The sequence below is a fragment of the Rhinoderma darwinii genome, chromosome 13 (genome assembly GCF_050947455.1).
Source record: "Rhinoderma darwinii isolate aRhiDar2 chromosome 13, aRhiDar2.hap1, whole genome shotgun sequence".
NCBI classification, from domain to species: Eukaryota; Metazoa; Chordata; class Amphibia; order Anura; family Rhinodermatidae; genus Rhinoderma; species Rhinoderma darwinii.
Window position 1 is genome coordinate 26,235,214 of NC_134699.1, and position 17,126 is coordinate 26,252,339.

At 40.0% G+C, this 17,126-nt stretch overlaps 1 protein-coding gene across 1 annotated transcript; it reads left to right on the forward strand.

The window, feature by feature from the left end:
* Window positions 1–777: 777 nt before the first annotated feature.
* Window positions 778–16,071, forward strand: FAM83C (family with sequence similarity 83 member C). Its single transcript, XM_075845284.1, has 4 exons — window positions 778–1,533; window positions 8,618–8,785; window positions 13,197–13,321; window positions 14,458–16,071. The coding sequence occupies exons 1-4, from the start codon at window positions 1,021–1,023 to the stop codon at window positions 15,257–15,259; spliced, it is 1,608 nt and encodes a 535-aa protein (XP_075701399.1). The 5' UTR covers window positions 778–1,020; the 3' UTR covers window positions 15,260–16,071.
* The last annotated feature ends 1,055 nt before the right edge of the window (window positions 16,072–17,126 follow it).

A 17,126-nucleotide genomic window follows, 5' to 3' on the forward strand; every position in this document is an offset into this window, starting at 1 on the left:
GAGCCGTTATTCATTGACTCCAATGAAAAGCAGCGCCAATTATGGACGCGGCGTTCAAGCGCCTGCACATGCCGTTACGGCTAAAATTACGGGGATGTTTTCTCCTGAAAACATCCCCGTAATTTTGAGCCGTTGCGGACGCTGTCGTGTGAACATACCCTTAGACTATCAGAAGAGGAGAGAGATTTCTGCTGTTGATATTTAGCTCACAGAGAAAGGAAGCAAGCTTTGGGAAAGGATTTCCTGATCTAACAGGACTGGATATGATCCTGTCCCGGATTCTAAATATACAGTTCCTGAACAAAGCCCTGCTCTGAATTATATTGTTGCTATATAAATAACACAAAATAAATTCAAGATAAAGCAAATAAATTATTTTAATAAATAAAAACAGTTCAAATCTACAAATGTGTTCGCCAAAATCATGTCATAGATACAGTATATACCTTTTTGCCTACGTTTCTATTTATCTTCTTTTAATTAAAAACTGTTTGAACATTTTCGCCATATAATGATTGTCATTTAATATGTAAATGTCGCCTACTCTTAAAGAGACAAAGATCAGAGAGTTTTACTTTCCACAGTCATGCATATCAGTCCTTCTACTACAACATGTTGAGGAACAATGGAAGGAACCATTTAGTCAGCGTTGCATTGTCCAATGAATTATGACATGCGTCGTCAGGAAGCCTTATCTGTAGCCTGCTGGAACAAGTTAGATAGTCACTACTTCTACAGTCCTTAGTAGGTTTAAAAAAAACTCAACAAACAGGTAGCTGGATGGGGGTAGGGCAACATTTGGCTGGAAGATCACAAAACTCAGTTCATTAGTAACAAGGAGATTGCAGAAGTATGAGGAAGTCCTGCAGATCGGGAGAGATCATGTGGATACATAGTGAAACCAAGTGACAAGTATAAAAGCAATACAGTCATCTGATTTGTATATCAACAAGACGCAAGACCTTGCAACACACAAGTCGAAGCTTTCAACAAGGGAAGTCTACTGATATTCCTTCAGTGATGCTCAATCCTGAAGTAAGGAGAGGAGTGAGGACTGTTGGACAACTGAAAAGTAGAGTAGAAGAACTTAAAAACCCTTGGAGACAAAGTTCTCCTTTGGTGCTGAATTACAATGAGTCTGCCCGCTTGGCTACAGATACTTTGGTGGAACAAGGAGAGAAGGCTTATCTACAGTCACTCAATGAGGAAAAAGAGTTGCCCTTTTTATCCACTTTGGACATTGACTATATCTGCAGTAGTACAAATATCAACAATAAATCTGAAGACGTCTTGTTGGACAAGGATGGAGATGGAAACAGCTCTGGATTCACTGACAGCTGTCCTTCAGAGCTGACATCCGGCACCTACTTTCCTATGATGTCTGATATTGATGCACCTAATTTGGAGCTAGGATGGCCTGAGATTCCGCCTCTTACCCGCAGTAAAGGAACCGAAGTGCAAGTTATCTTCCAAAGGCACCGCAACAACAGCATCAAAGATCTGATCAGATCGCTCATCAATAAAGCAAAATCGGTAAGTGGCGCCCCCCTGATAATAATTATAATACATTTGCAGAGACAAGTATTTCCCGTATTTATTTCTTAACTTAAAAACTGAAAATTTAGATGTGACTTAACTCCGATATCTCATCCTTCGATATGTCATATTCACAGGGGTCCAGGAAACTGAGATATGGGAATTTTATACGCTGGAGAGCTGGTAGTCACTGCTGATTTTCTTTCATAAACAAAAGATATAAGTTTCATTTAGTTTATTTTTTTAACCACTATTTAATGGAAAGAATCTTGCCAGTGGCTAGTAGCTTTTTGAGATTCCAGAACCCTCTGTCAGTGTAACCTGAGAGGACGGAGGGGGAGGTTGGATACTGTCACAACTGAATTCAATTTAGTATTTTAATGGAATTGACCTTTCATGATAAGAAGGAGATAATATTGCATAACTGCCAAATGAGTGAAGTGAGTTCTATCAAAGCAAATCAAGTAATAAAATGGTTTACAAATAAAGTGTGTGACACAATGTCTGCACTTTATTTCATTTAGATGTACACTGTAAAATGACAATTAGGCTTAGTTCATACAGTGCAGATTTGATGCAGATTTTGCATGCACTTTTAAAGCCAAAATCAGAATTGGATCCAAGAGAAGAGACACTTTAAGCCCTTACTAATATATATTTTTTTTTTTAGGTTCCGTTCCTAGTTTTGGCTTAAAAAAAAATATATGCAGCATATCTGTACTGTGTGAACAAGGTTGAAGTACAACACAGACACCTGTTGGGTTGGGACCGCTTTGTTGGCTCTTTTGTTTAATATTTTTTTACACTAAATTTCTGTAAAACTACAAAGCTCCCAAATGGTAACATTAACCATCCTCTACCCCACCCTGCCCCTATCCCTAAACTGCTTCCCTGCAAAACACAGAGAACCGTTAAAACCCAATAGGGGGTGGGGTGAGTTTGTTTTGGGCACAGTCCGAATAGCACATATACAGTAAACCTTTTTTCCTGTCCCTTTCTGTGCCTCCATGGCAGTGTATGGGTTGGATACTGTCATGAATATACATACGGCATATCCGACAACACTGATAATGAATGCATTGTGTTTAGAATCAAGCGTTGCTTAGATCCAACAGTCCTTAAACAAACACAGATTCAGATTAAAATGCAGGTGGGGCTAATGACAGGATTTGTAAAGACGTTGGATCAGAATATCAATATTCTGACCCCATGCTAAGTGTAACTAGACTCAATTCTGTTAAAGGGATTGTCTAAGAATGTGGTAATAACCCTCAGCATGGACAGTACACAAACTTTCTAATGCACTTTCTGTGCCATTGTCTCCAAGCCACATGGTACCACACTTGTATGCACTGAATCACGGTATGAATATGTATGTGAAACAATCACATACAGAACAATACAGAGCAACAATTTAAAATACATTTCAGTTTAGAAAACTTCCAAAAACATATTTTAGTTCATTGATTTTCTATGAAATTAAGGTTTATGATGAAGAAATTAAATTGTCACCTCCATTGGGGACAAAGACTGACATGAGGGATTACATTCTATAAAGCGCTGCAGAATATTCTCATCCTATATAGGTAATGGATAATAAATATTAAATGAGTGGGCAGTATTTTTGGGTATTTGAATGCAGAAATGGTTTATTTGTTAGAAATGCATCATAGATATCCACCTTTACATACAGTTGCCCACAATAACGTAGGATAAAAAAAAACAGGTGCTCAAACAAGTTGTACTTAAAGAAAATCTTTCACCTGCACATATATTATTTAAATATCGGGTGCCAAATATAAGGGCACCGATATCTAAATAACGGAGGAGGGTACAAAAAAAGTGTAACGTTCCCCAGGCTTTGTGCAGTCCTGCCTATTACATGCTGCACTCAGCTGCACATGTATGGGGAGGTGAAGGGTTCTCTTTAATGCAGATTGAGTAGTTTGCAGTTGTACATGTTAAATATGTTTTTACTATTCTCTTGTTTGACCCAATGAAATCCCCTTCCGCTAGCCGCTCACTTGCAGTGTTGTTGTTCCTCCTTCTAACGTCATTCAACCTTCTTCTCCTTCTGTCTACAAGGACAACAAAGAAAGGTTATACTGAATGGAAATGGGTTAACAATACCGGTGTTCTGGCCATAGACAGATTTGTCTGCGATCTGACCAGCATTCTGATTCTTGTATGGACATATAGTATAACATATCTTACCAGATTGGTCATACTTTGGCCGAAATTGGTTGAACCAGAGAAATGTCTTCTTAAGGCCACATTGTGCATGAAAAAGAGTTTATATATAAAGTAAACATATTTTTTTCAGCTTATATAGTTTTACCTATTAAGAGGCAATTGTCCCTGTATGGCATAACCAAATCCAATGACTTTTTAAACATAAACAGACATACAAAAATGTGAATAGTCAAAATTGTATACACCACTGTATCCAAAATGATGCTGACAGGAAGGGCATGGGTTGTGCCACGGGTAATTTGGTTGTGGGCACAAGCTATTAACAAGTATGTCACTTGAGTTATCGTTAATCATACATGCTGCCACCCTTTATACCTGGGTGAGGCTACATCCAATTAGCACATAAATTATAGTTATTTAAATCAATAGTTCTTCCAGTAATTTCTAAAAGTAATAACTGATACAAACACTCCAATATTAACAACAGAGATTGCGCACAATATATAAAATATAGTGCAAGTGCTACAAAAAAGTGCACAATAAGTGTACTCGACAAGTATTGGGCCACATTCAAAACTAATGGAGAACCGATAACAATAATGAGTGTCAAGGCAGCCTTAAATTATGAGAGTATAATCTATATTAATTGAAACCATTAAAAACCAACAATGAGTCCCACAAGAAAAGTGTCCAAGATCATAGGGCTAGTCAAATACAAAATATTATTTTCAGTTCATTAAGAGTTAAGGATAATATTCCGCATACATGAGCATAATTAAATGATCCTTAGATATAAATAACAATTAGTGCTGAGGTCTGAAAATTTTGTTTGAATTTTAGCAACAATATGTGTATGTTACATGGCTCAAAGAGGGCCCTAATTCCAGCTCTGTTTTTACTTTTTTTTTCTGGACCCACCCGTTCCAGAGATATGGCCCACTGTTGTGTTGGCTCCCTGTATGCTAATTTACTGTACTTAACCAATGGGATGGCACTAGCTTGCCTGCCTCTGATGCTGACAAATCAGTGCGAGGCAACTTGAGGGTAGTTCACGCCCTGTTGGCTAACTACAGCAAATTAGCATAGAGGGAGCCAACACAACAGTGGCCCATATCTGTGGAATGGGGGGGTCCAGAAAAAGAAAAACAGTGCTGGAATCAGGGAGACAGCGCTATTCTGGTCAGTAAACATTTCGACTTCTATAACCTAGTGACAGGTCATCTTTAAGCTGACCATGCACATAGAACAATTGTTGGTTCTTTTAGATGACAAAATAAATGGAAGAATCCTTATTAGGCCTCATGCACACGACCGTAGCCATGTGCACGGCCGTGATTTTCGGGTTGGCCGGCCACAGAGTGGAAACCACGGTCGTGTGCATGGCCCCATAGGAATGAATGGGGCCGCAATTCTCCCATGGATTTTCGGGGGAATTGCGGCCGCAAAAGCACGTTCGTGTGCATGGGGCCTAAATATTTAACATTTTAACATCTGTATTATGGCTGCAAGACCTGGACCCGGTTGTATACAGAAGATAAAAGGCAGCCATATTATGGCATTCTGAAAGTTTAGACCAATCCCAAATTCCAAAACTTTAAATTTGGAGTTGACCGGTTCCCTTGTCCTGGATAAATGACAGGAAATGATTACATGAAGCAGTTGCACTTACTATCTCTCCGTCTGATGTCATATAAAGAAACATGACTCAGACACCTACTGGGAAATTCACTAGTTTCAGCATAAATAATAAAACACAAATGAGTCACAGAAGCACCATGTCATTATAATAAGTTCACGTGATATTATTTTGCCTTTTCTCCAAACAACGGTTATGTTTGTTTCTCAATGTAGTTTTATACTGCATAACAGACACTTATTTATATTCTGTTTGGATCATTTTCAAGACATTTCTGGGATGATCAGTGAGGTCCTGAAAAACAAGTTGTCAGCCGGCAGCGCTATCTAATGTCTGTGGTCGGTTTAAGACGTTATTCTGTAGCTGCATTTTATGAAAAGGACAGTAAAGAATCTTGACTAAACAAGATTGTAGCCATATAACTCCTATTTACGGCTCAGTTCACACAATTTATAACGGAGCCGTGACATGGATCCAACAAGACACTGACAGATCCCACTGACATGAACAGGTATTTTTCCGGTATTTGTGACAGCAGAACTTTTACTGTAGACTGTGATATTCTTGCTTTCATAAATACCGGAAATCCTGATGGAACCCTTGAACGGTAGTGTGAACAGAGCCTAACTCATACAAACTGTAATATTAGATCAATTGCTAAAAGCTAGTTCCAATACCACAATATGTAAGGGTACACTTTTCATGTGTTACATTGTACCCTTTATATCAATGTTTTAGTAAAGGCAAAATAAGGTTACATTTATCTCTGAGTTGTTCAAGTTGCATCCTGCTCGATGAGTTCTGGGTGAGCGGACATAATAACGCTGCCCATACACATCAGACAACAGTCGGCCGAACCTGCCAATTTTAATGTTTATTGGGGTATCCTGACCGTCCTCCAACAGGAAAAGAAGGTTCGGGTATGTTGGATTTCAACATGCTCCATACTTTGCTCCTACAGGAGATAAGCCACTGCCAGAGTCTCTAGCGGCAGCTTGTACCATTCCCACCGAGCGTGCATGTGGGTCAGGAAGAGTAGCTCTTAGCCGAACTAACTTTCAGACAACACCTATCTTTAGTGTATGAGCAGCTCAATTAAAGCCTCGTTCACATCTGCATCGGAGGCTCCATTAGGGGTCTCCGTCGCAGATCCAGACAAAATTACCGGAAACAATATCGCAGAAATGGAAACCCAACCCAACCAAGTCAATGGATTCCATCAGCCGCCGGTGGTGTCCATGGTGCAACGGAACCGGTATTTTCGTTGCTCTACGACGGAGCACAGCAACGGAAATACTGACCGCAGATGTGAACATAGCCTAAGTGTGTAACATTTTTAACCATTGCAAAATGTAGTATTGGTATTGGCAGCGTAATTAGCCTCTTATTCTCCATATAGAGACACCTGACCAGTATGGGTGGTGAATCACATATGATTGCACATGACCTAGTATATCATATGTTGATGCTATAAATTCCACATTATCTACTAGGTGCTTTTTTTCTTTCCTTTTTTAAAAAATAAATACAAATATAATCAATATTTCAGTAGCGCAGAAGGAGATCAGCGGTTTTGTTTTTTACCATCCTGTTTCCCCTAACAGCATCTTGTTCCTGGTGTAAGTGATTTGAGAAAAGAACAGAAGTCATGGGACTTCTGAATTCCCTAATAACTCATCAATGACGTGTACTGTATGTGCTATCTGGAAATACATGGCTATCGTGGTGGCCAGTTCATATTAGTCCACCTTCTAAAAATGTGGGTTTTCCATGCTATAATTTTGAAAAGATCTGACTTGCAATTGAATTATTATTATTATTATTATGAATGTAAATATCATTGTATAAAGTGTTCCCAAAGTAGTTGATCTATAGAATGTGAAGTATTTCTTTGGAATTCTAAACGGAATCTGTCAGCTGACAGTGCTATATAGGGGAGGGCATTGGAAACATACCTTTTGTCTCGGTCGTGCAAGTTGCATGTCCGAGATATCTATATGTCATTCCCCCGGCACCATGGTCGCTTCTTGGTTCTCCCACTGCACGCTTCCAACCACTACTCTCTTCTCTGAGTGATGGCCTGATTGGCTGCTAGAGCCGTCATTAAGCGCAGAGAGTGGCACTTGCGACCCATGGTGCCAGAGAAATTAAACGTCAGAAAACAAAAGTTATGATTATAAAGCCCTCCCTCTGCCATATATCGCGCCTCAAAACTGCTGACAGATTCCCTTCAAGGTTATGTTCACAAAGTGCAATTTTGGATGGCATTGATGGCATATCCTAGTGATACCAGAGCATATTAAAGATACTTTTAGATATTCTTAGCATAACAAATTGTGTGGAAATTTTGAACATTGCTCACCTGTCAGAGGAAAATATATATTTGTTTTTCAGAAAAACATTCTCAGTATGTTAAACTGTGAACATACAACATTTACTTGCTTTCAATTCGAATAATCTATCAGAATTACCTTGGCAGCAACATCTTACTTTAGGTATTTCCTTTAGGCACAATCTAGAATGCCCTGGGGGACAAACCAAAACCAAAATTGCTGAAAAACAACTAACGTCTCTGCAACATAAACTAAAATATGACTAAACTGTAAATAGAAGGAATTTGTCATCTGTCACTGCTCTCCGCTCCTACATATTACCCTTTTACCCCTGGTTTTGACTGGTTTTATATGACTGTATCTGAAATGAATCTGCAAGCTGTAGGTAAATTTGCCTATCCATAAAAACAATGTTGAAATATTGGTTGTTCTTTGATAGAAAGATTTAAAAAGGACGTTAAAGGGAAATTTCACAATCATAACCATATTCTAGTAAGAATAATAAGACGCAGCATATTACATCATTTGGATAGACTTTGAACACTGTTTTGTCTACACCTATTAGGCCTCATGCCCACTTCAGTTATTTTGGTCAGGGTGCTATCCGTTTTTTTTAACTGAGCGCACCCTCACACATTCATTTCAATGGGGCCATGCACACTTCCGTTGTTTTAACGGAACCGTGCGACCGTTCTCTCAAAAATCTGACAGGTCCTACTCCTGTCCGTTTTTGACGGAACAGTCTCGGCCTTTTCATTCATTTGGTCCGTGAAACAACGGACTGCACACAGAACCCCGGACGGTTTTACGGATCCGTCATTAGCGGCCGTACGACGGCCAACGGAAGTGTGCATGAGGCCTTAGGCTGAATATTTGGATGTATTTGTCATATTTCTTATGATTGTTGTTATTTATTTAGGTCATTGCATTGGTCATGGATCTTTTCACAGATGTGGACCTGTTATGTGATATGATTGAATCCGCAAGTAAAAGAAGAGTTCCTGTTTACCTGTTACTTGATGAGAAGAACCTCATATACTTCATAGAGATGTTTGAGAAGCTGGGATTTAATAAGATTCAGATACCAGTAAGTTCTATTATAATTAATGTATTTTGCACTGTATACGTACAAAAAAGGACAACTAGACCAACTAGAACTTCACAACAATGATCTCCTCAATTGAAGCCCCGGACAATTAGAGCACCCCATTGTCCACCCATGGTAGCGGTGTCATGAGCCCGGACCTTCCATTCCTGGCTGCAGCTACCAAGGTGTGTTATAACAAGGTTTAAGCCATCAATAAGAAAGCATAATGAAATGGGTATTTATGGACACCTGTCCATGGGCTGTGCCTGGCATTGCAGCTCTGCCCCATTTACTTGAATGGGGTTGAGCTCCATTACCAGACACAACCCATGGACAGGAGTGGCGCTGTTTTTGGAAGAAACAACAGACCCTTTTCCTAATCATAGATAATTTCTTTAAAGGGGAATTCCCAGAATTGACAATTATCACCTATCCACAGAATAGATGATAATTGTCTGATTACTGGGGGCCCCACAAATCGTGAGATTGGGGGTCCGTCCTGAACTTCCTGTTTCTCCTCACTGCTTGACCCCAGGGAGGCAGACATTGAATGGAGCAGCATTCAAGAATGAATGCTGCCGCTCCTTTCAAAGATTATGGGAATGATAGAAACAGCCGAGTACAGCTCTCGGCTGTTTCCGTCAGTCCCATAGAGCTTGAGCGATCTGTCTGCTATTGCTACCTCACATTTTGGCTACTGTATATATGAGTAATCATTATGACAACGTTTGGTCAGATGTGTATTTGAGCAGGGCATAATGAGAATAACGATACTACTTGGCCTATGGGTGGTATATAAGTGTTTAGATATAGTATCACCTATATCATATTTAACAAAATGTGTCCAAAAGAAGCTATATCTGCATCAGAGTAGGACCCCGAGATTGTAAAAACCTAATTACAGATATGTGTACAAAATAATTTTTTTATGACCCATGTTTCTGCATGTATTTCCATAATTTCAGACGGACGTATGTACTTTCATGTTGGAATCTTGTTGTTTTTTTGTTTTTTTTACCTTACTGTACGTGAGGTTCATGCTAAAGAAAATGTCATTATTTCACACGTCAGTTTTCTTGAAGACATGCTGACTTGTAGGTTACTGTATTACTCAGAACAATAACTGGCTGTACACGTTCAGACAGAGGGTGGAACGCTGCAAGATATACTTTCATTGACAGAAAATTAAATAGTAAACAAATTATAAGTCACTCTCAAATAGGAGTGCTCACCCATATACAGTATATGTATGTAAAATTCAAATGGAGAATATAAGAACAAAGCGGATTGTTAAGAGTGGCACTGTTTGACCTAAATGGCTTTTTCATATTTATTTTAAAAGTAATTTATGCTAGACAATACTAGGGCATGACATTTTATTGCTTTTGGGCTGCATGAATAGGGACCGTAACTTGAAGCTCCTATGCCCAATGCAGAACCAATACCAAGGGTCCCAACATCGGCTGCTATATCTTATGTCTTCCTATATGGCAAATGGGCTGTTAGATCCCCTCAGAAAAAATTGGGCCCGATGCAATGTACCCTCCTCTGCACCGTCTATATTTACACCCCTGATAGGGACAAATTGAACAGGTTAACGGTGGTATTACACGGCCCGAAATGGGCCATGTAAACGAGCGCCGATCAAGGAGACCGCTCATTGATCGGCGCTCGTTTGCTCCTTTCACAAGGAGCTATGGGGACGAGCGCTCGTTACTCCGATCAATCGTCCTCATACATTTCTATTTTCTCGGCAGCGTGTCTCCCTGTCTACACAGGGAGATGCGCTGCCAACAACGATAATAGTTTCGGCATTTAAAACTATACAATCAGCCGATGAATGAGCGTTTGCTCGTTCATCGACTGATCATTGCCCTTATTACACAGGGCAATTATCGGGAACAAGTGTTCTGCGAACGCTCGTTTGCCCAATAGTTGGCCGGTGTAAAAGGGCCTTTATTTGGGAATCACCCATGAGGGGGTCCAAGCACACACATGTAAAAGTGTACTTTCCACAGTATAAAACAGAGAACACAAGCTGGTATTTATATGGGCAAAAAAATACCATAGAATGACTATGTATATAACAAACATATATTTTTATTCAAAGTATATACACTACATGATTGATTAAAAGCATTTAAAATAGCATAGAAATGCTAAACAACATCTCTAGGGGGGGGGGAGCCACCCTGATAAGTGGCAAGCAATGAAAACCCCCACTCTCCCACCTAAACCCCTCAATATGCGTTCCTAGTATGTAGGCATCAAAAAAGCATCTAAAACAAATTTTGCATCAAACCAGCATGTCAACGTCCTGAACCAAGAGGGGAAGAGGGGACTGAAAGCCCCATGTGTATCGCCATAATGTGGCTTCCTCAGGGGTTATCCTTCGCCAGGCGGCTGGTATACATCGGTACACTTTTTTTAGGCATTTAATAACATAGTAGACTACCCTATTCCATTCAACGGTTCCCACAAAACAAAATATACCTGCACAGTATACTGCTTTAACATTGGAGCCTATGGGTGTTGTATATCCATCAAGCTTTACAATAGCTTTTCATTACGTATCCGTTAAATAGATCCCATAATGGATGACAGATGCCTAATGCCTAGTGGCATCCGTCACCCAGTCTCCAATAGCAACCACGGATGGCATGCAGATGGTACTTCCGAAGAAAGGTACCAGATTCAATAAACAGAAGCATGGTCAGATTCGAAGGTCAGGGCTGGCAGAGTTCAAATGAATCAGGAAACAGTCAAGATCAAATTCAAAATGGCATACAAGAAATAATTTTAGAACTGGACAGGATCTAAAAAAAGCTTGTTGCTCAAGCAAGATGTGGAAGTTCTGAGCAGTTTAAATAATCAGGGGTGATCAGCCCAAGGCTGAACACCGACCTTGTGACATAGGCCTGCCCCTTTAAGATGTAGCAGAGCTCTTGTGCATGCAGCTATGGAGAGGTTGATAGAGGTGAGACAATGAGAGGGATGTTAGTCATACAGGTATATGCAGTGGTTGGCATCCCGTTATAGCTGTTATATACTGAGAGAATGTATAGCAAATGGAGTTGACCTTTAATGTAAAGCAGTCACACAAACGCTAATCCTGCCCCTCTATGTGACCAAAACAGACCTAGTTATGTATCCAAAGGCCAGGGCTACACTGAGACTTTTTGTTTTACTACTGATTGATTTTAACTGTTCAGCTACAGCTGCAGTCCAAATGAATACAAGTTGCATGTGCTCTTGTGGACTGCAGCTGTCATTCAAGAGTTAAAATCAATCAGTAGCACTACAAAAAATCTCAGTGTAGCCCTGGCCTAATTCCAGGGTATTTGGGATCTTGAAGAACACACGGAGACTTTTTTAGTCCTATTGATTGATTGATTGATTGATTGATTGATTGATTGATTGATTTTAACTCTTGAGTGACAGCTGCAGTCCACAAAACTACATGCAACTCAATGTATTTATTTGTACTGCAGCTGTATCTCAATATTTAAAATCAATCATTAGCACTACAAAAAGTTTAGGTGTAGCCCTGTAGATCATGATAGCGCGCTCACAATCTGATAGTATTCATTTTTATCTTTAGTTAGGTTTACAATCGGGTCTATTTATAAATCAAGACGTATGTTCTTGAGCTATTATTCCTCAGTCTTGCAGATGTTTCCTTTACTATACTAGGATTGTCTTTCTCCTTTAGTAAACTTTTGCAAGAGCGCTTTCTCTTGTGACATTCAAAATTGAATGACGTTCGAGAATACAACTGAAGAAGCAGGTGCATGTTCTATTCATGTAGTGTCCATTATCTTATGAAGTCTGACGCCATCATTATAAAGTGCTGGCATTAATATTTTGAGGACTTAATGCAAGCTACACTCGGTTGACTAGTCATAAGAAATGTATGGCCTCTCCTCAGGATAGGCCATCAATATCTGATCGGTGGGGGTCTGACTTCCAGCATCCCCGCCGATCGGCTGTTTTGAAGAAGCTGCAGCGTTCTTACGAGTCCTGCTACCCCTTCATTCCTTATCTGCTCGTATTGTGAATCGCCAACACACTTGTAGCATTGGTTCACAGTAATACAGCCTTCTCCCATTCACTGTAAGCCGCCACTACAAGTGTGTTGGTGATTTGCAGTATGAACAGTGACAGTAATAAAGGGGAAGCTGCACTCGTACGCGCACCGTGGCCCCTTCAAAACAGCTGATCGGTGGGCGTGCCTGGAGCCTGACCCCCACCGTTACACAACTGATCCGTTATTGATGGCCTATCCTGAGGATGGGCCATCAATTTCTTATGACTAGACAATCCCTTTTACATACTTTCTTTATTATAAGTGAATTAAAATAAAACTACTGTAATGTTTCACAATTTTCTTCATGTATCTGTTTTATTGTAGAATATGAAGATCCGCACTATAAGTGGAGACACATACTGTACAAAGTCTGGGAAGAAATTTACTGGACAGTCACTAGAAAAGTTTCTTTTTATTGACTGTGAACATGTCATTGCTGGTTCCTACAGGTAATCTTACATTACATTTATATATTGCAGTGGCAAACTCGTATACGATATTCTTACTCCAAAACGTTTACAGTGAACTATAGCAAAAATGTCCAAAAATCCGGGCCTTTTCAGCTGGTCCTTTGTATCGTTGCTCACATTTCGGACAATATTTACATAGAGTAAAGCCGTGTGCATGTAGCATGTATGGCAGCAAATGCAGTCCCTACAGATCTGTACTACAGACTTGTAGTCTCTCAGTGTACCACCATATTGTGCAACTGCCAGGCACTGTATTATCCACTAGAAGCATTGGTTCTAGGGGAGAATACCTCTTGAAAAGAGAATGGGATGGGGCAAGTCATTATTTTTTTCTCACAGACTACTTGAGAAAAAAACTTTGTGTGCCTTTGCATGAAGTCACAGCCATATTAAAGCACAATATTAGCCCACAGCATGCTACGAGCGATGTATTACAGACTCGCACAAAGTAAATCCATAATATGGTGGTGTATATAAGCCCTTAAAGGGGTTCTCCACTTTTGACAATCCCTACTTGTTAGAGGAATCCCTTGACAATAAGCTGATCACTAAATGTCCCCGTTCTCGGACCCAAAGTGATCAGCTGTAATATGTGGGGAGACCTGCCAGTAAGTGTTCAATTTCCCTGCAGCACCACCACAGGGGAAATTAAGCATTACACAGTATCCATTCATATCAATGGGTTGTTTGTGTAAGGAAAGGACAGGACAGGTCCTCCAGAGTGAGAAAAGCTCTTTGTAACCATTCTTTACTCTGACCAAGAGATGAAGATCCTGAACAGAGGACCCCCCCATTACTAGAATTCCTTAAAGGGGTAAATGAAAATGGGTTTTCTAAACTGGACAACCACTTTAAGGTATTAATGCTGATCTATAATACTTTATGTAGGTTACACTTTGGAAGGTCCATTTGTTAGACTGACTTGTTAGATCAAACCAAACTAATGGGTAATAAGAGGTCTATTAATAAGCTTGGGTGGTAAAGAACCACTTTTAAGCGTGAGATTTTTTTGCGCCATGTCTTTCTTCTTGGTGTTTTGTAAAAAAAATTATATATTTTTTTTCTTTACTTTGCTTTTCCTATGAAAATCTATTCTGACACTTATTATCTTTCAGTTTCAGCTGGCTTTCAGGTCATGTCCACAGCAATATGGCAACCTACTTCAAGGGGAATATAGTGGAAGAGTTTGACAGAGAATTCCGATGTTTGTACGCAGATTCCGTAGAAACTGACTACTTTTCTAATCTGGAAAATGAAAACAGCAAACCATTTGTGTCTAAACCCACCAGGAACCGATGGCAAGCCGTAAAAGTTACTCATCAACCTCCTCCAGTTCTTGAACGTTCGATCCAATCTGATAGTAACTCTAGTTCGGACAGCCAAAATAGTATAAAGACTCCACCCTTTGTAAGCAACCAGGCAATCACTGTGATTCGTGAAGAAAAACCAGTGGTGTCAAGGTATTACCGCAGAAACTCAAATGATAAACACGAAGAGAGAAGTAAACCAAAAGTAGAATCGCCCAAAGACCAGAGGCGACCGTCAGTTCCTCACACCGACCAAAATAACCTAATGGCCATGCAAAAACAGGCGTTATCAAAATCTACGTCTGATCTGATCGACACACCTTCTGCTATCATAGCCAAGTTGGAACATTCCCAGAACAAACTTCTACAGCCACAAAACAAGATATCCCCAAGAATGAAAAGTGATGCCGCAATAAATAAAGTTACAAATTATGACAGCACTCCCATAAATAAGAGTACTTTTATGGATATGAAAAGGGAGGACACTAGCAAAGATTTTAAAAGAATGACCCTTGGACATAGTAAATTAGAACTCATCACAAAAGTTAATAACAAATTACTGGAGAATAAAGTGTACAGTCGCTTTCAGGGTCTGCCCCAACCCCAGTGATGTAACGCACAGAACTTTTTACTAACAACGATGGCAAAATGTTACTCCAGCTTGGGAATTCCCATGTGTAGTAAAGGTGGTATTAGTCCAGATGTCCCGTTCTAAGAAGTATGAATTATTACATCCATCTCATAGTCATCTCTTTTTTTGACTCTAAATGTATTCTCTATTGTGCAATATGTTTTGTAAAGGATTAATTTAAATAATTAATGAGCTTTAGAGCCAACCTTACCTGTCTACCCTGCTAGTGATGGTTTTGAAATGCCATGCCTGGAAAACCTTTTACACCCAGTCTGTGTTTGGCATAAGTGATAATTAAAGCTATGGAAATTGTTATCCTAAAATTGGCCATAGACATGAGAAAAGTGCTGCATGCAAAAAAATGATAATCGACAATCTGTCACAATAGTCATCTGCTGTTGGATTTTTTTTGACCAGTAGTTGCCCATAATTTATGATACAATTGGCTGATCAGATCTTATAATAGGGAGATTGTTGGCGTTTCTTCTTTTTTCTTCCCCACTTCATCCGGTCATTTTAGACTATGCATGTTTGTAAATGATTGGAATGATGTAGTTGTGTCTGACAGGCGGGATTAAAAGTGAAGCCTGTGGCCAGGTGGCCATGCACATGAAATAACTGTTGGCCCAATGCTCTATTTCAATAAGAGCGGAAAAAACCTGCTATGGGAAGAAAGAATTGGGCATGTAGAAAGAGAGAGTCGGGATGCCTCATACATGTTGAGAGAGTCGGGAGGCCCCCATACACGTTAGTCAATCCAGCCAAAATGAGCAGGTTCTGTGTCATGAAGCCCAAGGAATGGGCTATAATTGTCCCCAAGGGATTTGACTTGAAGCTTCTTTGGGGAGTGGAGACTAAGGGAACCCCCGGTCTTCAACCTTTAACCCCTGTACAGGGATGTAGACTTGTCTGTGGGGGCACCCCAGGTCGCTACCACCAGAGTAGTCTCCCTTGGTGACGGCAGACATAAATAAAAGCAGAGTGGTCTGAAGAGCTAAAGGTCAGGGTAGGCTGTGGAGGTTCCTTACGGTGAAGGCAGGCGTAGAGATTTGCCATGGTAAACGTAGGTGAAGGTTAGGGCAGGTGGCAGGCATGGATCATCAAAAACAGGCAAGGGTCGGTACACAAGAATTCATAACTAGACAGAACCAAAATTGCTCTGGCAAGGAGTGAAGTGAGAGGAGGTCCCATTATACTCATACATTATAATATACATTATTTTGGTACACGCTGGCCCTTTAAGAAAATAAGGGTGCAGCGTGTCAGCGGCTAGAGTGGACGCAAACAGAGAGGAGGTGGCGAGGACGCCGGCAGGTGGTGTTGGGCGTGGAGAACACAACATGCGGCCGAGTTTTGTCTAATGTGTATGGGCGTCATAACTTAGATGTGATCGATTACAGGTGGATCCTGCGTGGATCCAGGTCCCCGGGACTGATGGAGTCCATGTAAAATTAGCGATACAGAGTACAGAACAGCTGTATCTCGAAAAGTAAAACGATTGTTTTAGTAAAGACAAATTACAATGTTGCACTAATCCCACTGACTAATCTATTTATTAAAAAAATAATAATAATAATGCCCTCAAAGGTGATCATAACCTTTAAGATTTTATAGTAGTTAATGTATTAAAGATACAATAAACACTGTAGCAAAATATATAGGACATAACACACAAGTAAAATGAAACAATCATTTACATATGAGCTCTATAATTGCAGATTGGAATTAGAAAGTTTCCAACAGTGTCATTACTATTTCCCCAATGTGTGGTTGACACCTACATGTGTGTCCTGGACTTAAACAATTATAAGTCTTATTCTTAGGGTATGTGCACACACACTAATTA